At 73.8% G+C, this 21479-nt stretch overlaps 4 protein-coding genes across 5 annotated transcripts in view; all 4 read right to left on the bottom strand.

Moving 5' to 3' along the window:
• Positions 1 to 326: 326 nt before the first annotated feature.
• Positions 327 to 21479, bottom strand: part of LOC134151455 (perilipin-3-like) — a 39413-nt gene continuing 18260 nt past the window's right edge. The window contains exons 1-8 of one of the 2 annotated variants that reach the window (XM_062595980.1): positions 3474 to 3536; positions 3060 to 3117; positions 2528 to 2723; positions 2273 to 2355; positions 1896 to 2193; positions 1496 to 1686; positions 1293 to 1415; positions 327 to 1212 (exon numbers count right to left, since the gene is read on the bottom strand). In XM_062595980.1, the coding sequence (XP_062451964.1) occupies positions 865 to 1212; positions 1293 to 1415; positions 1496 to 1686; positions 1896 to 2193; positions 2273 to 2355; positions 2528 to 2723; positions 3060 to 3110 (1290 nt within the window). In that variant the 5' untranslated portion in view covers positions 3111 to 3117; positions 3474 to 3536 and the 3' untranslated portion in view covers positions 327 to 864. Of the gene's footprint in view, positions 1213 to 1292; positions 1416 to 1495; positions 1687 to 1895; positions 2194 to 2272; positions 2356 to 2527; positions 2724 to 3059; positions 3120 to 3473; positions 3537 to 21479 lie in introns of those variants that run through there. The other variant, XM_062595981.1, reaches the window with a different exon arrangement.
• The window catches only part of LOC134151759 (perilipin-3-like), a 138317-nt gene continuing 121685 nt past the window's right edge, over positions 4848 to 21479 (bottom strand). The window contains exon 14 of the mRNA XM_062596584.1: positions 4848 to 5329. Coding sequence (XP_062452568.1) covers positions 5129 to 5329 — 201 coding nt within the window. The 3' untranslated portion in view covers positions 4848 to 5128. The remainder of the gene's footprint in view (positions 5330 to 21479) is intronic.
• Positions 6106 to 9581, bottom strand: LRG1 (leucine rich alpha-2-glycoprotein 1; the record flags this gene model as incomplete). Its single annotated transcript, XM_062596556.1, has 3 exons — positions 6106 to 6480; positions 6586 to 6705; positions 8676 to 9581. Coding segments are annotated over 3 exons (1401 nt in total), but the record flags the coding sequence as incomplete, so codon positions are not given.
• On the bottom strand, positions 10970 to 18246 carry SEMA6B (semaphorin 6B; the record flags this gene model as incomplete). The annotated part of the gene is made up of 16 exons (XM_062596555.1): positions 10970 to 12339; positions 12412 to 12470; positions 12642 to 12719; positions 13022 to 13162; positions 13794 to 13988; positions 14983 to 15132; positions 15255 to 15386; positions 15560 to 15777; positions 15846 to 15934; positions 16011 to 16130; positions 16210 to 16300; positions 16428 to 16529; positions 16994 to 17056; positions 17262 to 17319; positions 17879 to 18005; positions 18120 to 18246. Coding segments are annotated over 16 exons (2682 nt in total), but the record flags the coding sequence as incomplete, so codon positions are not given.

Genomic DNA, 21479 nt, shown 5'->3' with positions numbered 1-21479 from the left:
GCCAGGATGGGGGACAGCAGGGACATGGTCGCCAGGCCTGGGGACAGGGCCCCTGCTTGGGTGGGTGCTCCTGGGACCTCCCTGCTCACCCTCAGCCCCGGGTGCTGCACAGTGCGGAGAAGCCCAGGGACCCTGGGCCACCCCCGCAGTGGCTCCGTTAGCCCAGAGCCACACTTCCAAGGTCACAGCAGAGCTACGACACCATCCCTCCTCCCACCTGCTCCTCCAGCCCAGGGACCCCCCCCCGCCCCCCACAGCAGGTCGGGGGCTCAGCCCCACGGGGCTCTGCTCCCCTCCGTTGCCCTGCTCACACGCGAGGCCTCCGATCCAGTGCAAAAACCAACCAGGCTTTATTGCTTCGCGCGCAGGCCCGGGGGGGGGGGGCCCAAGGCTGAACTCAGACCACAGCCCCAGCAGGGAGCACTGGGTCCTGCAACTGCTCTGGGCACCCAGGGCCAAACCCACCCACTCACCCCGTGCAGGGGGCACACTGAGGGCTTGAAGGCACCAAGGGCGAGATGGATGCTGGACCTGACAGGGGCAGCTCAGGGGTAATGGAGGGGCACTAGGGAAAGAGCCACCCCAGGACCCTGTAGGCACTTGAAGACACCAAGGCACTTTGCTAGCACGTCCCTGCTGCAAGCTGGGACAGGGTACGGAGGACCAAGCAGCACTTGGGACAGACCAGAGAGTCCTCCTGACTTGGGGAGGCTCCTGCAGCCAGTACAGGCACCCCCAGGGCAGGCAGACATGAGGATTACAGAGCTAAGGTGGTTATCTGGGCTAGGCTGGAGTGTTAGTTGAGGTGCTCTCATCTAGGCCTGGGTCAGGGTAGATATAATCCTGGCCCAGAGGCAGCAGCCGCTACTTGGACATCTCCATCTCCACCAGGCACTGGCCTGAGGGGGCGAAGGGTCCCACGAGCCAGGACAGAGGAGTGTTGTGGGCTACGTGCTCCACCAGCTCATCCATGAGCTCGCGGGCCCTGGCCGTGCGGCTCCGGGCCTGGGCCAGCACACTGCCCGTCACATCCTGGAAGGAGGAGACGTTGGCAAGGGCAGCCCGGAGCTCCTCGACGTTTTGCCGGACCTGGCTTGCCTTGTCCTGGATGCCGGCTGGGAGGCCCTGCAGGCTGGACACCAGAGGTTGGCACGTGCTCTGGAGCTGCTGCGTCAGGCCGTGCAGCATGGCCAGGGTGCCCGACTCCACCGCCTGCAAGGGGACAAGGGCTGAGCGAGTAGCACAGGCAGCCTAAGGTGGCCCTGGGGACCTCTCCATCCACCTCCACCTACCTCTGGTTGCACCAGGTCCTTGCCACCTCCCGGCTGCTTCTTGCTCCACTCCAGCCACATCTGCTGCAGCTTCTCCTGGCCTCCCTGCAGCTTCTGGTCCATGCCCTGCTTGAGGTGCTCCACCTGAAAGGGAAGGGACAGCCCGGCATGAGTGTCCTGCTGCCAGCACCAGGCTGAGGGTGGCCAGGGGAGCCAGGTCCTACCAGGTCCAGGGTGCGCTGGAGCTGGGCCAGCACGTCCTGGCTGCTCTGGCGAGCGCTCCTCAGTTTGCCCAGTGAGTGCTGGAGGGCACGGTGCCGCAGCTTGGAGGAGAGTGAGCCCAGGCGCACGAAGTAGCTCTGCTGCTGCTTCTGCTGGTCCATCTCGAAGCCCTCCACTGCTGTAGCCAGCTTTGCTGGAAGAGACAAGCCAGGGCAGTGAGGAGTCCTGCAAAACCACCAGCCCCATGCAGGGCATCTCCTGGCTTGGGCACTTGCACATGGCCCTGCTCACCCCAGGGTGCCTACACAGAGCTCATCAAGCCCATCCAGGCTCTGCCCACTGGGCCGAGCTTCCCCCAAGGGGCTTGCCCACATCTGCAGGGAGTTGCTGCCAGTGCCTTACCCAGCTCCTCATCAGTCATGGGCAGGTAGTGATCCACCAGCTCCTCTGACTTCTCCAGCATGGAGCCCATCCCGCTCACCACCATCTGGCCCACAGTTGAGCCCATGACCGTGTTGACACCACTGGTCACTGCAGACTTGGTCAGCTCCATGCTGCCCTGCACAGCCCCTTTGGTCATATCCATCACACCCGTCACCCGGCTGGTCACCACATCCTTGGCCCCAGCCATAGTGCTGGTGAGAACATCCTTGGCCCCTGTCACGGTGGATGTCACCATCTGCTTGGTGTCTGAGATGAGCTGGAGAAACAAATACCCGCCGTTAGGCGCCTGCAGGGCAGACCACGAGCCTGCTCCCTGGAGCAAAGCACAGCGTTACCTTTTCCGTAGGCTGCTGCAGGATGGGCAGCTTCTCCTCCAGTTTATCCAGCCCCTTGCAGGCATATTCGTTGGCCGTGGAAACTAGAGACAAGGAAACCACTCTCAAACTCTGGTGAGTGGTTTCTGCAAGCGCCAGTTCTCTGGGCATCCCACCACCTGCCGCTCAGGCAACGAGCCCTGAGCGGACGGGGCGATGGGGATGGAGGACGAGGACCCTCCAGGGCACGGCAGCGCTGCTCCCAACCCCACTCACTCTGCGGCTCCAGCTTGGTGAGGATGGGCTGCGCCCCGCTGACGGCCGCCGCCGTCAGGGTCTTCACGCCCTTCTCGGCGGCGTCGCACACGGACTTCACGTAGGGGTGGCTCTCCTTAGTGGAGGCGTAGGCCGTGGACACCATATCGTAGGCAGAGCTCACCAGGGGCAAGTTGGCCACCCGGGTCCCAATGCTCTGGGTGCGGGAAGGACATCAGTGAGGTCATGGGTACCAAAACCCATGTGCTACCCAGACCCCCTCAGTCCCACTGAGCATGGCTGGGAGAACCCCCTCCCCAGTCATTGGGTCCCCTATCATGCCACCCTCCCCACCAGGACACCTGCGTCCCCCAGCCTGTCCTGGACCAGGACATGGTCACACCAGCCCCAGGAGCTGGGAGTCTCCCCACCACCTCCCAGCCACCGGCTGAGCCTCTCTGGGGACAGGGTGACCCAGCGCAGTAACCTGAGCCGGGTGCCCAGGCAGGGGCCACCCAGACCCACCCCCCACCCCTGCCCCAGCCCTACCGACCTGCTGCTCCTCGGCCTCGGGGCTCGCCGCGCCAGGGTCGCTGCTGGCCATGGTGGGGCTGGGAGGAAACAGCGAGTGGGGCTCAGCCCCCAGCCCGGGGGGGGACCCCAGTTACCCCCACCCTCCGCTTCCCATCCCCAGGAAGGGGCAACCGCCAGGGCATGGCGCTCCCAGCCCGCCCCCAAGCCCCCCAGTCCCCCTCGATGCACGACGGGGGCAACCCCGATCCCTCCCCCCGCGGCAGCACGGGGCGGCGGCTGCTTCCAACAGCGGCGAAAACCCGTCCCCAGGACCGGAGCAGAGCCCGGCCCCGGCCCCGGCCCCGGCCCCGGCCCCGGCCCCGGCCCCGGCCCCGGCCCCGGCCCCGGCCCCGGCCCCGGCCCCGGCCCCGGCCCCGGCCCCGGCCCCGCTCACCTCCGGGCCGCCGCGCTCCCGACCGTCCCCCCCGGCCGCTCCCTTATAGCGGCGGAGCGCGGAGCCCGGCCCCGGGCATGTGACCGGGGCCCGCCCCGCTGGGGCCGGGCCCGGGAGCAACGACCCCCCCCCGCCCCCGCCCCGGCCCGCCGCGCCCGCCGATCCCCCCGCACCACGCCGGCCCGCTCGGCATCGAGCCCCCGGGCCGGACGGCCCCGACCCTGGATCCCACCCGCGGCCCGCACCCGCCTCCACCGGCCAGCACCGGATCCTCCGGACCGGAGAGCACCGACCCCCCCGGCAGCGCATCCGTCTGGCTGCACGGCACCGACCCCCAGGGCAGGATCCCCCTCCAGCCCCCCCCAGGTCCGGATCCCCCCGGCTGCATGGCACCGACCCCCAGGGCAGGATCCCCCTCCAGCCCCCTCAGGTCCAGATCCCCCCGGCTGCACGGCACCGACCCCCAGGGCAGGATCCCCCTCCAGCTCCCCCAGGTCTGGATCCCCCCGGCTGCATGGCACCGACCCCCAGGGCAGGATCCCCCTCCAGCTCCTCCGGGGCCGGATCCCCCCGGCTGCACAGCACCGACCCCCAGGGCAGGATCCCCCTCCAGCTCCTCCGGGGCCGGATCCCCCCGGCTGCACAGCACTGACCCCCAGGGCAGGATCCCCCTCCAGCTCCCCCAGGGCAGGATCCCCCTCCAGCTCCTCCGGGGCCGGATCTCCCCGGCTGCACAGCACCGACCCCCAGGGCAGGATCCCCCTCCAGCTCCCCCGGGGCCGGATCCCCCCGGCTGCACGGCACTGACCCCCAGGGCGGGATCCCCCTCCAGCCCCTCTGGGTCCGGATGCCCCTGGCTGGATGGCACCAACCCCTTGGGCCCCTGAGGGTGCAGCTCCCCCACCTCAGCTCACTGGGCCCCAGTCTGGGGGGCTCAGGGTTCAAGGGGAAGGGGTCAAGCCTGCTGCCTGCACGCATGGCCCCCCCCCCCGCCTGCATGGGTAGGGGGCCAGAGCCTCGGGGCAGCGGCAGCCCGGGGACAGGCAGCTCCCGGCCCCAGGCACCGGCGATGCGCAGGGGACCAGCCCCACGGCGGGCCGCGTGACGGCGCGGGAAGCACCGGCGCTGATAACCCGGGGCGAAGTTCGGTGCCACACAGCCCCGGATCACAGTCCAGCGGGGCCCGGGCACCCAGCTCCCACCTCGCCCTGCTCCTCCTCCGGGGAGCGAAACCCTCCCGGGGCGACCCTTGGGCCCCCCGAGCAACGCGGCTGCCACAGACCAGGGCCCCAAGCCCGGTCCAGCGCCGCATGGGGCCAGGCCAGCACCCAGCCGGCCTCCGCAGCGCTCGGCCTTGCAGGGCAGGAGCCGGCGTGAGGCTCAAAGGCTTCTTTTTTATTCTTTAAAGTGCTTTCACGCTGGCGGGACTAGAAATCCCGGCGCTCCCCGGGCTCGGGGACACCGCGGGGGGGGCCGGACGCACGCTCCGTTCTCAGCGCCGCGGGAGCCACCACCGTGCCGCCATCCTCTTCCTCCCGGAGCGGGTGCCCGGGCGCGGAGGAGGTCCAGAGACCGGCTGGCCGCCGCATCCCGGAGTTTCGCCGCGCGGGCTCGTCGCAGCCCCGGGGGGGCCAGGCGAGCGCTGGCCTCGGTGCTCAGAACTCGCTGCAGAGGCGCGGCGAGCCGGGCGCCCGGTGGCTGCCGCCGACGGCCAGGCAGCCGTCCCACTTGGCCATGTCCACGGGGCTGTCCTCGGGGTACTCCACGAGGACGGGGGCGAAGGGCCCCATGAGCCAGGGCAGGGGCGCGTGCTGCGCCACGTAGGCCAGCAGCTCGTCGATGGTCATCTGGGCCCGCTCGCGGCCCCGCGCCAGCACCAGGCCCGGCAGCTCGGGGATGGAGCGGGCGCGGGAGAGGCGGCCCCGGCCGGCGGCGCGGCCCGCGGCGCCCCGCAGGCGGGCCAGCAAGCCCCGCAAGCAGGCGGCCGCGCCGCGGCAGGCGGCCCCCAGCCGCCACGCGAGCCCCCGCTCCGCCACCGCCGCCACCGCACGCGGCTCCGCCGGCGAGGCAGCGAGCCGGGAAGCGGCTCCCGCTCGCCCGCAGCCTCCCGGCGCCGCCTCGGGGCTCCGGCGCAGCCCCAGGCGCCCCGCGGCATCCTGCAGCATCCAGCTCGTGCCGCGCTCCACGCGCTCGATCTGCAAGGGATCGGGGGGGGGGGGAAGCGGGAATGGGAGCGCCTGCGGGAGCGGGGCGAGCCCCGGCGCCGCGGGGCCGGCCGCGGTCTTACCAGCGAGCGGCGGGTGCTCCGCAGGCGGCCCAGCGCGTGCCGCAGGGCCCGGCGCCGCAGCTCGGCCGGGAGCGAGCCCAGGCGCTCCGAGTAGCTCCAGCGCCGCTCCGGCGCGGCCGTCTCGAAGCCCTCCGCCGCCGGCGCTGCGGGGCACAAGCAGCAGCGCTGCAAAGCCTGGCGCTCCCGCGCCGGCTGAGGAGCATCCCGCGGGAAAAGCGCCTCCCCCCACCCCGTCCCAACCCGAGGCGGGGGCCGGCGGGAGCCTCCGTCGCTCCAGGCCCCAGAGCGGTCCCCTGCGCGCGGGGCCGGAGCCGGAGCCAGCTCCACGCCGCAGCTAGCCCCGTGCTATAAATACGCCGGGGCCGGGCGGGCTGCCGGCACGAGGGCTATATTTGCTCTCCGTTTTCCAGGGGAGAGTTCAAAGCGCCACCACGCCGCATTCCCGGGCTTCGGGTTCCCCCGGGAGCGGGAGAGCTCACCTGGCTCCTCGTCCGTCCCCGGCAGGTAGCGATCCAGCAGCTCCTCCGCCGCGGCCAGCGCCGCTTCCAGCGCCGCCGCCACCATCCTGCCGGCTGGAGAGCTGGCAACGGTGCCCATGACGGTGCCCACCGCCGCGCGGGTCCTCTCCACGCTGCTCCGGACCGTGCCCACAGCGCCGCTCGCCGCCCGCCTCGCGCCCGCCGCGGCGGATGCCACCAGCCGCCTGGTCTCCGCCAGCACCTGGCACGGTGCCGGCACGCGGCCGGGGCGTCACCGCGGCCGTCGCCAGCGCCCGGGCACGTGGCTCCCGGCGGCTCGCCCTGCCGGCGCCACAGCCGACGGTACCTTTTCGGAGGGGTCGCGCAGGGTGGGCAGCTTCTCCTCCAGTTTCGCCAGCCCCTCGCCGGTGTATCCGCTGGCCGTGGCCACTGGCAGGGCGGGAGAGAGCTGCAGCCGCCGCCGGAGCTGGGGGACGCGGAGCAGCCCGGCTGCCCCTCTCCGCTCCGGCGCTCCCAGGTCCGGCTCCCGCCGACGGGAGCAAACCGGCGGGATCGAACGCGCCGGGGCGGCGCGGTAGGACGGTGCTGGTCTCCATCGCGTCTTCCCCGTCGGGACGGAGGAGCCCCGAGCCGACCCCGAGCCGAGATCCCCGTCGCCCTGGCGTTGCCCCGGCTCCGGCCTGCTGCTCTGGCCCCACGGCGTGCAGGGGGACCGGGGGGGGGCTGCAGGGCTTTGGCGACCCAGGCGGGGTCTGTCCCCGCACCGAGCCCCGGCGACCCCCCGGGACCCTCCCCCCGGGGCTGGGGACCCCCCAGCCCCCCGGGGCGTATCGGGGTCCCCCTGCCCGCCCGGCCCGGGGCCCGCCGGCAACTTTGTTTCCAAGTGTTGCAAAGTCCCGCGGGCGCCACTTACTGGGAGCGGCGGCCCCGGTCGCGATCGCCGGCCCCGGTCGCGCCCCGCCGGCCCCGGTCGCGATCGCCGGCCCCGGTCACGCCCCGCCGGCTCCGCTCACCGCCCGCCTCGCCCAGCGCTTGAGCGGCGATTGGCGGCGGGAGCCAATCAGCGGAGGGGAGGTCCGCGCCGCCACCAATAGGGAGGGAGGGCAGGCGTAGGAGGGGCGGAGTTTGGAGGGGGTGGAGCCACGTGGGGTGGGCGCGGGTCCCACGTGGGGGGCGCGGGGCTGGGGGCGCCGGGCCGGATCCTGCGCTGGCTCCCGGCGGGGCTCAGCGCTGCCCCGGGTCGGCCGTGGAAGCCAAAGGGCTCCGCTCCCTCCCCACGTCCTTGTCCCGCTGGCCCGTCACCTGCAGGGATGTCCCAGGGCCGCTGTCCCACGCCGGGTGGCCAGGGGTCCCCGTGCCAGGGTTTCCCGTGCCAGGGGTCCCCGTGCCAGGGGTCCCCGTGCCAGGCATCCCCGTGCCGGGGTCCCCGTGCCAGGTGACCCCACGCGGTTCTGGCAGGGCTCAGGATGGAGGGATTTGGCACCCGTCTCCGGCTGCTGCCTGGCCCCGGCGGGACGCCTGTGACACCCGGCTTGGCGTGGGAGTGGCTGTCACTCTGCCAGGGGGCACACGGGATGGCACCCACCGGTGACCTGAGTCCTCCCCGGTGCCTGGCTCCTGGGGACAATAACGCAGGACAAACCGTGCAGTGGCTCAAAGTGTCTCCATTTAATGATCTCACAGCAAGTGGGATGGGGACAGGGGCTGCTGGGGCAGGGACAGCGGGATGGGGACAGCGGGATGGGGACAGGGCAATTGGGTTGGGGACAGCGGGATGGGGACAAGGGCTGCTGGGATGGGGCCATTGGAATGAGAAGAGCAGGATGGAGATGGGGCTGCTGGGATGGGGCTGTTGGGACGGGAACAGCAGGATGGGGACAGGGGTCATTGGGATGGGGACAGTGGAGCTGCTGGGATGGGCACAGCAGGATAGGGTCATTGGGATGGGGTCATCGGGATGGGGACGGGCTGTTGTGATGGAGACAGCGGCCAGGGGGAGGGGGACAGGGTCTGCTGGAATGGGGCCGTTGGGATGGGGAGAGCAGGACAGGGCCGTTGGGATGGGGTCATTGGAATGGGGACAGGCGCCACTGGGATGGGGACAGCAGGATGGGGCCATTGGGATGGGGACAGGCGCCACTGGGGTGGGGACAGCAGGATGGGGCCATTGGGATGGGGACAAGGGCTGGAGCTCCTGGGGTGGGGACAACAGGATGGGGCTGTTGGGATGGGGGCAGTGTGATGGGGACAGGGGCCACTGGGATGGGGACAGCGGGGACGGGGCCGTTCCCGCCACCTCGTCCTCCTCGCGGCCCCCCCTCAGCCGCGCCAGGAGAAGGGGCCGGGCTCGGCCGCGGCGCTCCCCGTCTCCGCGGGCCCCGGCGAGCCGGGCAGCGCCGGGGGCTCGCAGGCGCCGGGCGCCGCCGCCGCCAGCACCGCCGCCAGCGGCCGCCCCCGCAGGGCCGCGGGGCTGGCGCAGCGGGCTCCGGCGGCCAGCGCGGGGGCCGCCCGCCGCAGCAGCGCCAGCAGCCGGCACTCGCAGGCCCAGGGGTTGCCCGAGATGTCGAGGGCCAGCGCGGGGCGGCCGGCGCGCGGCGCCGGCGGCAGCTCCAGCGCCCGCAGCCTGTTGTGCGCCAGGTCGAGGACGCGGAGGTGCCGCAGCGGCCCGAAGAGCCCGGCGGGCAGCGCGCCGAGCTCGTTGCGCTGCAGGAAGAGGTAGCGCAGCGCCGGCGCCGGGGCGAAGAGGGCGGCCGGCAGCGCCCGCAGCCGGTTGCCCTCCAGGTCGAGGCGCCGCAGGGCCGGCAGCCCAGCCAGCAGGTCCGGCGGCAGCCGTGCCAGCAGGTTGCGCGACAGGTCGAGGGCGCGCAGCGAGCGCAGCGCCCCGAAAGCGCCCGCCGGCACCTCCGCCAGCCGGTTCTCGGCCAGGTCGAGCCAGCGCAGCTCGGCCAGGCGCCCGAACCAGCTCGCCCGCAGCGCCCGCAGCCGGTTGCCCCGCAGCACCAGGTGCCGCAGGCGGCGGGCGCCGGCGAAGACGGCGGGCGGCAGGTCCCGCAGCGCGTTGCCCGTCAGGTCGAGGATGCGCAGGGCGGGCACGGGCCGCAGCAGCCCCTCGGGCAGGGCGCGCAGGCGGTTGCCGGCGAGGTGCAGCTCACGCAGCCGGGGCAGCGCGCCCAGGGCGTCGGGCGCCAGGCGGGCCAGGGCGGTGAACTCCACCGAGACGGCCAGCGTGGCGGGCGGCAGCCCGGTGGGGAAGGCGCGCAGGCCCGGCTCGGCGCACACGAAGCGCGTGGCGTTGGGCTGCGGCGGGCACGGCGCGGTGGTGCCCCGCGGCAGCGCCGGCGGCGGCAGCGGCAGCAGCAGCAGCAGCAGCAGCGGCGGCAGCAGCGGTGGTGGTGGTGGTGCCATGGCCTGCGGGCGCCGGCGCTCAGCGGGCGCCGGGAGCCGCTGTGCAAGACCCACGGGCCACCCGTGTGCCCCCCCCCCAACTTCGTTTGCAAGGGGGGAGGACGCCACCCCCCCGCCCCGCGTCCCCCTCCTCGCCTCGGCCACGTCCCCGCTCCCGGCCCGGCCGTTACCTCCGCCAGCATCCGGCTCGGCCGCTCCGGGTCGGTGCTTCCTCCTGGGCTGCCGCCGGCTCCCAGCCCGGCCTGGCTCGCGGCCCACCCTCACGTGCCCGCTTGGGAAATCGCCTCCTTCGCAAGCGCTGCCAGCTCGCCCGGTGCCGCCGGGGGGGCTGGGGGCCGCCGCGGGCGCAGCCGCGGGCGCTCAGGGCCGGCCGGAGCCGGGGGCTCCGCGATGCCGTGGCGGGGCTGGGGGGGGGAATCAAAGGTGGCTGCATTGCTTGGGCACCCTGGGGTGCCCCATAACCCCTCTCTCAGGGGCGCGGGGCCCTTGCCCGGGTGCTGGGGGAAGGGGACCCTCTTGCAACACTGTGCCGGGCGGGTGCTTGGCGCTGCGCGTCGGGGCGTGAGCGTGCACGGGGCTGGGGGGGGCTGCGGGCGCGGGGTGTGAGTGCGCCAGGCACGGGGCGCGTGTGTGCGCGCGTGGGGTGCACGTCCACGAGGGGGTGTGAGTGCACACGGGCTGCGAGCGCGCACAGAGGCGTCCGCAAGGCGGGATGAGCGCGCCCGGCGGCGGGAACGCGCAAGGCGGCGCGCGTGCAAGGCGGCGCGCGTGCAAGGCGGCGCGCGTGCAAGGCGGCGCGCGTGCAAGGCAGCCGGGCTGCACGCCGGCCCCGGGGCACACCGGGGCCTGGGGACGAGCCGGGGGCGCCGGGCCGGGGACCCGCGTGGGCACCCACGGGTGGGCGAGACCCCGCGCGCCGCCGGCGCCGCAGCAGAGGCGGGTGGGCGGCAGCCCCGGCGCCCGCTCTCCTCCCCCCCCCCCCCCGCTCCGCCTGCGAGGCGCCCCCCGAGCAGGGCTGCCGGGGGGCGGAGGAGAGAGCGGGGCGGTGGCGGCGGGCGCCCTCGCCTCCTGGAAACGGGAGTTTATTGGGGGGCTCCGGGGTTACACAGAGAAGTGACTGCTGTCGCATGCATGGCCGGCGCGGGGCGGCCGAGGCCCGGGCGCCGGCGGGCACGGCCGCGGGCACGGCCGCCGGCACCGCCGCGCTCCGGCGCCCTATTTACAGCAGGGGACCCCCCCCCACCCCCAAACACGGCCTGCCCTCTCCCCCCCCGGACCCCCTTCCCCCGCTGCCCCTCTCCAGCCTGCGGAGCTGGCACCGGGCACGCCGGGGACCCCCCACGCCGGGGAAGCCAAATGGGGCCGGGGGGCAGAGACGCCCACGCCCACCCCCCGCAGCACCCAGGGCTCAGGCCAGCACCCGGCCCCCGGGCTGTGCTTTAGAGGGGGTGCAGGGGCGCGGAGGGGACGAGGGACAGCACCGACGGCACCGGCCACGCCGGCGAAGCGCAGCGCGGAGCCTGCAACCGGGGTGCGTCCCCGCGCAGGCACGGACGGACAGACGGACGGACGCCGGGACCCCCCCTCCGGCGCCGCCTCCTGGTCCTCCATCCCGCCTCTGGCCGTGCCCGCCATCCGCGCGTCCGTCCCGGGGCGGACGCATCCCCGGGCCCAGCCCGGGGGACGGGGACGGGAGGCGGCACGGAGCGGCCCCGTGCCAGCCGGGGCGGTGGGCATGGGCGCCCCGAGGTCCGCGGCGGCGGCTATTTGCCCGAGGGAGTCCGCTCGATGCCGTAGTGCAGGAGGTGGTGCAGGTCCGTGAGCGCGCAGGGGGCCGCGCCGGGCCGGCCGTAGCCGCCGGCCGCCGGCGCCTCGCCGCTGTTGAACGTGTGGTTCCTCTTGAGGCGGCCGCCGGGGCGGCCGTCGTCCGAGTCGAGCCGCTCGGGACGCCGGGGCGGCCCCTCGGCCGAGTCCCCCCCGGCCTCGCCGCCGGGCGCCGACACCACGCGCCGGCGGTCGGCTCCGGCGCGCGGCGCGCCGCCCGAATCGCCGCGGCCGGCGGGCCGGCGGGTCCGCCGCGGGGCTCGGGAGCCGTCGGCCGGCTCGCGGCCCCAGTGCCCGTCGCCGGACGAGTCGCTGAGTTCGCCCTCCGGCTGCCGGTCGGCCGGGCCGGCGCGGCAGGGCAGGGGGCCGGCGCGGGGCGGGCGGGCGCGGGGCGGCAGCAGCAGCGCCGGCCCGGCGGGGCAGGGGGGCTGCCGCAGCGCCGCGTCCAGGAGGTGGTGGCTCTGCTCCCAGCCGCAGTTTTGCAAGGCGCCGGGGCAGCGCTTCTGCTGCAGCGGCGTCTGCTCCGGCGTGGGCAGCACGCCCGAGTCCAGCTCGTGCTGGCTCGCCTTGGCCAGCTCCGGCGGCCAGCCGGCAGGCATGAGCGGCGCCAGCAGCGCCCCGGGCTGCCCGCCGCGCGCCCGCCGCTCGCCCAGGCGGCTCACGCTCACCACCGACTCGCTGTGCGCCAGGATGGTCTCCTTGTCCTTGCGGCGCGCCACCTCCTTGCGGTCCCGGTGGCCCACGAACCAGCACACGCTGAAGCCCGAGACCACGGCGCCGATGACGAAGGCGGCCACCGAGGAGATCACCAGCAGGTTCACCGACACCAGCCCGTCGGGCTCGCCCTCCACGAAGCTCTCCGTGAGCAGCCCTGGCCGAGGGCAGGGCGGCGTCACGGCCCGGCCGCCGCCGCCGCCGCCGCGCCCCCCGGCCCCGCACTCACCCTCGCAGTCGCCCAGGTGCGAGGTGCTGTCGCCGGCGAGGTCCTGCTCGAAGGCCGCCCTGCGGGGAGGACGCGCGGTGCAAAGGACGGCGCGCACGTGCAATGAGTTTGCAGGGTCTCCGCGGCAGTGCAGGGAGCTGCTCGAGACCCTCCCCCCCACGGCCCCCCCCCCCGGCCCACCGCTGCCGCCGCCCCGCTCCGTGCCCCCCCATGGCCCCGGCCGGCCTCACCTGGGGCCGGGCTCCAGGAAGACGCAGGAGCCCTCGGGCGTCCAGCCGCAGTAGGGGTCCCGGCTCCCGAGGCAGTTCCTGGCACGGAGCAGAGCCATGGCAAACACTCCCGGCCCCGGAAATCCCGGTGGAGGGGGGGGGCCGAGCCCCCCTCCCCACACCTGCGAGGGACCCCGGCCAGCACCCATGGATGGGCACCGGCCCCCGTGCCTCAGTTTTCCCTTGCAGGCGCCCAGCCACCACGGGCGCTTTGCAGACCCCCAGGATTTCAAAGCCGGGTCCCCGCCCCCTTGCACAAGCCCCGCCCCCCTGCAGAGGCCCCGCCCACCCCAGCCTTGTTTTTTTTTTTGGGGGGGGGTTGCTGAGACCCGGACACTCACTTCATGCAGCCCGCGTGCTGCTGGCAGCGGGCCACGGGCACCCGGGCCACGCACGGCGGGAAGGCCAGCAGCAGCGAGCCCGCCACCTTGTCCAGCTCCAGGCCCAGGAGCCGCCGCTCGTCCTCCGTGTCCCGGCCGCACCTGGGGGTGGGCGAAGCTCAGCGTGGCCTGGCCCCGGCGTGCCCACCGTGCAGCCTGCCCTGGCCCAGGCTGCTCCAGAGGAGGGCATCTCACCCATCCCCCCCACCCCCCCACCCATCCACCCCTCTGACACTTCTACCCCTCTCCAATCATCTCATCCATCCGTCTTGCCTATCCATCCCCAGGAACCCTATCCACCCACACATCCATCCACACATCCATCTTTCCCATCCCTCCATTCTCAATGACTTTCTCCATCCTTCCATTGCTCCACACAGCCATCCATCAGTCCATCCTGAACACCTCACCCATTGATTCATCCCTACCCATCCATCCATCTATCCGTCTATCCATCCATCCCCTCCCCTACCTGTCCTTCTATCCATCCCCAGCAACCTCATCCATCCACCCTCCCACTCATCCATTCACCTCACCCATCCGTCCTTTCACCCTCAGCAACTTCATCCAGCCATCCATCTGTTCATCCATCCGTCCACCCACACCTCTCCTCTCCTCACTGCATCCCTCCACCTGCCCTCATCCCATGGGCACGTCCCCCGCCCTGGCATCCCCAGCTGCCTGTGCCCCGCGAGCACCCCAGGCCGGCCACGAGCCCTTGGCTGCAGCCCACCTTCCAGGGTAGTACGTCTCAAACTCCTCCAGGAAGACACTCTGGCTGCCAGGGATAGTGGGTGCGGGGCTGGTGCTGGCGTTGGGCTTGATGAGGAACTTGAGGATGGTGCCCGTGCTGGAGCCCAGGAAGACCACGGTGTGGTTGCCCCATGGCCCTGCTGCGTTATCCACCACGATCTTCCGGAGCTGGTACCTGCGCATGCGGAAGGAGGGGGGGGGGGTTGGGCCTGCGGTGCCTGGGGCCGTGGGGATTGGGGTCCCCGGGAGCGGGAATCGAGCCAGGGTGGGGGGCCAGGACATTGGCGGGAGCACGGACAGACTGCAGCTGGCCAGAGCAGGGAGCCACCAGGGAGGGTGAGGAGCTACACAGGTCCCACGTCGAAACCTGTCCAGATTCCAGGCAGACCCAGCCTAGATCCTACTCAGGGTCCTGCTTAGATCCCACCCAGGTCCCAGCCTAGAAGCCAGCTACACCCAGCCCAAATCCCACCTAGGTCCCACCCAGATCTCATCCCAGATCCCACCCAGGATTCAGCCCAGAAGCCATCCAGGTCCCATCTCAGATCCCACCCAGGACCTAGCTCGGGTGCCACCACAGATCCCCTCCAGCATCCAGCCCAGATCGCTTCCAGATTCCCTCGCCCAGATCCCTCCCGGATTCAGCCAGCCCCCCCGGCCCCAGGAGCCCCCCCCCCGCCCCCTCCCCTCCCCCGGCGGTCACCCAAGGAGAGAAGCTCGGGCTCTCATCACCGCTCTCATTATCCGCGCCAATTAATCCTGCCCGTCCTGCAGCCGAGCCGAGCCGAGCCGCCGGCGCGGGGGCAGGCGCGGGGCGACGGAGGCTCCCGCCGCGCCGCGCCGGGCACCGCCGGCCTCCCAGCGCGGGGTCCCCGCGGGCGCCCCGTCCCCGCGCCCGGCGCTCGCCCCCGGCCGCCCTGCCAGCGGGAGGCTGCGGCCCGCCAGCGCCGCTTGATTAATTCCACATCAAGCAGCAATTAAGGCAGATTTAATTAGGATGAGACAATCTCAGCTGCAAAGTTTATGAGATTTATCGAGTCCTCCCGGTGCCGGCACGCGCCGGGGCTCGCGGCACGCACGTGCAAGGGCAGAGTGCCGGGGTCCCGCGCACGGGGCCAGGGCGGGGGGGACGGACGGACAGAGGGACGGACGGAGGGACGGACGCTCACCGGGTCATGGTGCGGACGATCCAGGGCGCGTCGCCCAGGGACGGCACCGCCTCGTCCATGAGCGGATGCGTCTTCACGAAGTTGAGGATCTCGTCGGGGAAGGTGCTGGAGGAGTTGTAGCGCATCCCCGGGGCCGCGCAGCAGCCGGGCCTGCGGCGCCCGCCGGGGGCTCAGCGCCGCCGGGGGGCCCCGCGGGCTCCCGCGCCCGGCCCCACCGCCCGCCCCGCCGGGACCGGCCCTGGCCCCGGCCCACCCGCAGGCCCCACGCTCACCGGGGCTTCGGCACCACGTCCTCGGGCACGGGCGTCCAGATGGACTCGGGCGACTTCTGCTCCCGGAAACGTCCCTCGAAGACGGCGGCCACCTGGGCCATGTCGAAGGCGCACACGGCCGAGCCGGGGATGCTGGGGAGACACGCGGGCACGGGGCCGACGCCGTCACGAGCTCGCCGAGGGCTCGGCGGTGGCTCGTCCCACGCCGGGGTGGGCTGAGCGGGACGGGGCGACGCGGTGGGGGACCCACAGGAGCTTTGCAGGGTTGGGGACACCGGGGCCGAGGCGCGCGCGGGGGGTCCGACCTGTTGGCAGGCGTGGAGAAGACGGCCAGCACCACGGGGCGCCCGTCCAGCTCCAGGATGTCCGTCACCGCCTGGATGACGTTGAAGTAGAAGTGCGAGTCGCCCGGCACGGAGCAGTTCAGCCGGGCCTTGAGGAAGGAGGTCCACTGCTTCTCGAGCACGCGCTGCGAGCCCCCCACGTCGTTCTTGCACACCCGCGCCACCCGCGACACCACCACCTGCAGGGCGCACGGGCCGTCACCGCTGGGCGCGCCGGCCGCGGCCGGGCCGCGCGGACGGCTCCCACCTTCTCCAGGTAGTTGAACTCCATGGCGATCTCGCGGAAGAAGAAGTAGACGTGGCTCCTCCACTCCACGGCGTGCACAAAGTAGGGCTCTGCGGGGACGGTGGCCGGGTCAGGGTGCGCGCCGGCCGCCCGGTCCCGAAGGCGCCCGGCGGGCGCGCGAAGCACCTTTGAACCACTTGGAGTCGTGCTTGACGGTGCGCAGGGTCGGGCCGTCCCCCAGGCTGCGGTAGATGACGGCGTCGATGGCCAGGAAGTCCGTCACCGTGGCCGTGAAAAGCATCCCGCCTGCCGGAGAGCCGGGTGAGCGGCGGAGAAAGCGGCGGCGCGCGCGCGGAGGAGGAGGGAGGATGGACGCCCCGCTCACCCGTGAAGAGGGCCACGTTGGCGTGCTTGGGGTCGTAGGGGCACCGGGCCATGCCGCTGACGTTGTCGCCGACGGGCTCCAGCGTGTCCATCTAAGCCGGGCGAGACGGCGGGCGTGAGCGGGGCGAGCAGAGCGCGCGCTCGCGTGCAAACGCGCGCTCGTGCCGCACGCACGCACGCACGCAGGCACGGGCTCGCCCGCGCGCCCGCGGCACTCACGCTGTAGTTGGCGCACACGGGGTTGAAGGCGTTGGTGCCGCACACGAAGAGCAGGCTCTCGTTCCTCACCAGCATCACCTTGATGAAGTTTCGGCACTCTGCCTGCACCGGCGAGAGGGGCCGTCACGGCCCCGGCCCCAGAGCCGCCCCCCCCCTTCCCCAGCGCCCCCCGAGACCGGGGGCGCTCGCCCCGGAGTGGGCTGCGGTGATTTGGGGTCCCCGAGCCCCCGCTCCCGCCCGGGGCTGCCACGCTTTGGGCTGGGGGGCTGGGGGGGGGGGGCACATTTGGCGCGGGGTCACTTGCAGCCCGGAGCGGCGTTCGCGGGACCTGCAAATTGGATTTCTTGCCGATTACGAGATGTGTCTGTTCTGATCAACAGACCAGAAATAATTAATTACAAACCCAATTACACGAGCGCCTAATAAATCACATTTGACACAAGGGTTTGCGGGGAGGCGGAGGGGGCGGTGCCGACGCTGGAAAAGCCCCCCCCCCCCCCCGGGGAGGGCGTGCGGGCCGGGCCGGGCCAGGCCGGGCCGGACCGGACCCCCCCCTCCCCCGGTACCTCGTGCTTCCCCTTCATCCGGCAGATGCTGATGTCGTGCTTGTTCGACCGCCACGTCAGCCTCTGCGGGGAGCGGAGGAGGGGGCAAACCCCCCCCCCCCCCGGCATGAGGCCGGGGCGAAGGGCGGCGGGGCGGGCGGCAGCGAGGGGCGCTCGGCACCCGGCGGCAGCGACACGAGCTGGCCGGGGCTCAGCTCCGCAGCGGCGTCGGAGCCGCCCGCGGCCCCGCGCCCGGGGGGGGAGGGGTCGGGGGGGGCTCGGCGCTCACCCGCTGGTAGCGCATCTCGGCGGCGGCGGGCTCCAGGCTCACGCGGTAGACGTTGTCCCTGGGCGAGAGGGTGACGGGTGTCAGTTCACCGCCCCGCGGGGACCCCGGTGCTCCCCCCCCCCCGAACCGCTCCCCCCCGACTCCAAGCAGCGATAAACCTCCGGGAGCACCAGCTCCCATTGCAGCGTCGCAACGTGCCGGGGGCCTCGTTAGCGGCTCGGGCACGGTGACGCAGCTCCCCACCCCGCACCGGGCGTGCAGTGGGGCCGCGGTGGCCCTGTCCCCCTGCCCCCCTGCACGGGGGGCTCCGCGGGGGACAAACCCTCCTGCCGAGGAGTCGGCCCCACGTAGGACTACAATTCCCAGCATGCACTGCTCCGCGAGCACGCACACGCCGCCGGCCGCGGGCAGCAATGCATGCTGGGGGCTGTAGTCCCTGTGGTCGCCCCCCACCACCACCACCCCGGAGGCCTTGGGGTGCGCCGGGGAGCGGCACCGGCAGGGTGCCGGGGCGGGTTTCGGGGCGCCCACCCCAGGCAGGGAGGAGCGCTGGGCTCCCGCAGCCCCGTCCCGCGTTTCGGCAGTGCTGCTGGGGGGGGGGAGGTGGGGGGGCTCACCTGTCCCCGACGAAGAGGGTCCGGTTGACCTTGAGGATGCGCTGGATGCTGAGGCGCTCGGCGGCGGGGGCGGCGGGGGCGTCGGGGCCGGCGCCGCGGCCCACGAACACGGCGTAGTGCTTCACGTCTGGGGGCAGAGCCGGGCGAGAGGGGCTCGAGCGCTGCCGGACGCGCCAGCCCCCCCGGGGCGCCGCCGCGGGGCCCCACACCGCCCCCCCCTCCCCCCACCCCCGGCACTCACAGTCCTGGGGGGCAACGGCGATGGGGCCGGGCTCCTCGGGGAAGGCTCCGCGCGCCGTCCTCCCGGCTGCCAGCAGCAGCAGCAGCAGCAGCGGCGGCAGCAGCAGCAGCGGCGGCAGCGGCAGCGTCCCGCCGGGCGGCCGCATGGTCTCCGCCGGCGGCGGGTGCCCGCCGCACCTGCGGGCACGGGCAGCGGTGGGCAGCGGGCAGCGCCCGGACGCCGGGGCCCCCTCCGCTCCCCTCCCCGCCACCCCGTCCGACCGGCTCGGAAATCCGATGGGGGCTAATTAGCAGCCAGGCACCGATTTAATCAACTGATCGCGGGCGCCGCGGGGCGGGAGCGGCGCCCGCGGGAGCGATCCGGGGTGACATCGCGCCCGGGGAGCCCCGGCCGGCACGGAGACGTCCCCGTTCCCGTCCCCCCCTCTGCGGTGTCACGGTCCCCGGGGGGGACCCAACGCCGCCCCCGTCCCCGCTGCCCCACGGTGGGGCGCCTCGGCGGGACGTGGCCCCGGCGCGCCACCCCAGCACGCCGGCTGCCGGTACCGAAGGGTTGGGAGAGCCGAGGCGCTTGGGGGTGGGGGAGCTTGGCTAAAACGCAGGAAGGGGAGGAGAATGACTTGTGCATACACGCGCACACCCGCACGCACGAGCACACCTGCACGCGCACACCCGCACGCGCGCGGCACGGGCACGCATAGTCGGTGCCCGCGCCTCTTGCCCGCGCGCTGCTCGGGTTCGCGCGGTGAACGCGCACGCGCACCCCTGCGTGCGCCGTGCACTTGTGCGTGCGGCGCACACGCGCTCCTTGCACGCGCGCCGCACGGGGACGCACTGCGAGCGTGCATGCGCCACCCGTGCGCACGCACTCGCAGCCCGCTGCACAACGCACGCGCACGCACGAGCACCCGCTCGCAGGGAAGGGCCCGCACGCATGCACACGCACGTGCATGCACGCCGCTGTGCACGCTCCCCCCCCCCAACGCCGCACACCCGCAAAGCCCGGCGGCGCCTGCTGCGCACGGGCACGGAAAGCCTGCGCTTCTCGGGGGCGCCGGGAGAGTTTTTAAGAGCCGTTAACGAGTTAACGGCAAGAACCAGAGCGCCGCGCGGGCTCGGCGGGCGCCGGCGCCGGGGCTCGGTTACGGCGCTCGGCCCCTCGCGCCCGCGCAGCCGGGGCCGGGGTGACGGCTGCGGCCGCCCCCGGGCGCGAACTCCGGCAGATGCGACTCGCAGCCGAGCGCGGCGGGACGGAAAGCGCCGGCCTGCGGCGTCCCGCCGGGTTTTGCAAGCGAAAGCAGCCGGAGGAAGAAGCGGGAAGCCCTGAAACGCCACGGCGGCGCCTGGCCCCACGGCGGGGGGGGGGGGGGTCAGCACGTAGCAGCCACCCGCGAAGCCCCCTCGGTCCCTGCCCGGTGCAAATCGCCTGGCCCCTGCCGCGGCCCACCGCAGCCCCCCACCCACCTCCGTGCCTCAGTTTCCCCGCTCGCAAGCGTGCTCAGACCTCAGCGGGGCGTCAGGCCGGGGCCGGATCCGGGGCCGCCCGGACGCCTGGGCTCTTTCCCAACCCGAAGGCAGGTGGGAAGCGAAGCCGGGGTGGGGGGGAGGCAGCGCTCGGTCGCAGGAGGTGCGGAAACATCCGGCGCTCCGCTGGCCCCCGGACGCCTGGGTCCCTGGGCCAGCCCCACTGGGGGGGGGGTGGCTCCTGCGGGGGGACCCCGGCGGCGCTCAGCTGTCCCCCCCCCTCCCCGTCCATCCGTCCGTCCATCCGTCCCCGTCCGCGCCAGGTGCCAAGGTGGGGCTGATGTCACCGTAACCGGAGCCGGCGGCCCCGTAACCGGAGCCGGCCCCGCGGCAGCTGTCGCGGCGGCCCGCTGGCGCTCGGGGTCCCCGGCGGGGAGGGGGCTGCGCCCCGGCGCCCGCGGGGAACCCGGCAGGCCGAGCGCCGCCCTGCGGCGGGGGGACCTACCCCCGGGGGCTGGCGATGTCCCGGGGCAGGCGCGAGGGAGCCCGGATTCGATCCGTGCGCCGGCCCCGACGGCCAAAAATCCTCCAAACGCCGAAGGCGCAGCGGGCTGGGGGGGGGGGGGGGCGCTGCAATAGTGTCTAAACGATCCGAACCGCTTCCCTGCCGCCGCCTCGGCCGGACGGGCGGGCAGCCGGACGGACGGACAGAGCCCCCCCCACCCCCCCGGGCAGCTGCTGCTGCCAGGCACGCGGGGGCCGCCGGTTCAAGGCTCCCGCCGGGGGGGCCGGGTTGGCGTTCCCAGGTTTTCCGGGCCGGTTCGGATGGCAGAGGCAGGAAGCAGCTGTCCCCCGCGGCCACCTGGCACGGCGGGTTGTCCCCCGGCCCGCGGGGCCGCGCTGGCAGCGGCGGCGGCACTGGTGGGGGGGGGGTGAGGGGGGGCGGCAGCTCGGGGACCCCGTGCGAAAGGCTGCCCCGAAATCAGGCTTCGGTCCCCCACCCCCAGCGCGAGCGCAGCCGGCGGGACGGGGACCGGGGGACCGGGCCTGGGGGGGGGGGCCGCCACCGCTGCCGCTTCCCCGCCGGCTCGGGTGTCCCGGCTCCTCCGGCGCCGCTCCGGTTACCGGCTCCGCTTACAGCTGCCGTTTATAGCCCCCGTCCTGGTCGCCCCCCCGCCAACACCGCGCCGGCGGACCCAGGCGTCCGGGCCCTGCCCCTCCCTCCAGCAGGGCTCAGGGTGTCTCTGAGCATCACCCCAAACATCTGGGGCTGTGGGGACGGCAGGGACCCCCCGGTGGGGGGTGGGGTGGGTTTGGCGGTGCTGCCCCCCACCCCGATCCCGAGGGCGCCGGGGAATCGGCGTATCCCGCAGCAGCCGCCGCGTCTCGCCCCGTGCCAAAAGCAACGCCCCGGCGGAGGGGCGTCCGCTCCCGTCCCGTCCCGTCCCCCCTGCCCCAACGGCATGGACCCCCCCCCCCCGTCCCTGTGCCCCCCGCTCCCGCCGCGCTCTGGCCCGGCGCGACCGTTGATAACGCAGGCGGCAGCGGCGGCGGTTCGAGCCCCGGCCGGGGCAGGTCCCCCCGGGGCCGGCAGCGGCGCCCCGAGTAACACGGGTGGCCGCCGCGCGGGCCAAGGAATTTTAAGCGTCGCCTCTCGCCGTTTGGAAACGGGGCGTGTTGGGGGGCACACGGGCAGCCCCCGCGGTGGGATGCAACCGGGGGCGAGAAAAACCCTCGCAGCAGATTCCCGTGCTCAAGGGTCGCTTCAAGGGAGCGGGCGGCGCGGCCAGGCCCGCAGGGTCCCGCCAGCCCTGGGCACCGGCCCCTGCCTCGTGCCTCAGTTTCCCCTGTGCCCTGTGAGCAGCGGGGAGCCGGGAGGCTGGGCGGGAGCCCCGGA

This window comes from Rhea pennata, chromosome 27, assembly GCF_028389875.1.
Source record: "Rhea pennata isolate bPtePen1 chromosome 27, bPtePen1.pri, whole genome shotgun sequence".
In the NCBI taxonomy this organism is placed as follows: domain Eukaryota; kingdom Metazoa; phylum Chordata; class Aves; order Rheiformes; family Rheidae; genus Rhea; species Rhea pennata.
Note: the sequence above shows the minus strand (reverse complement) of the source record. Positions and strands in the feature narration are given on the sequence as shown.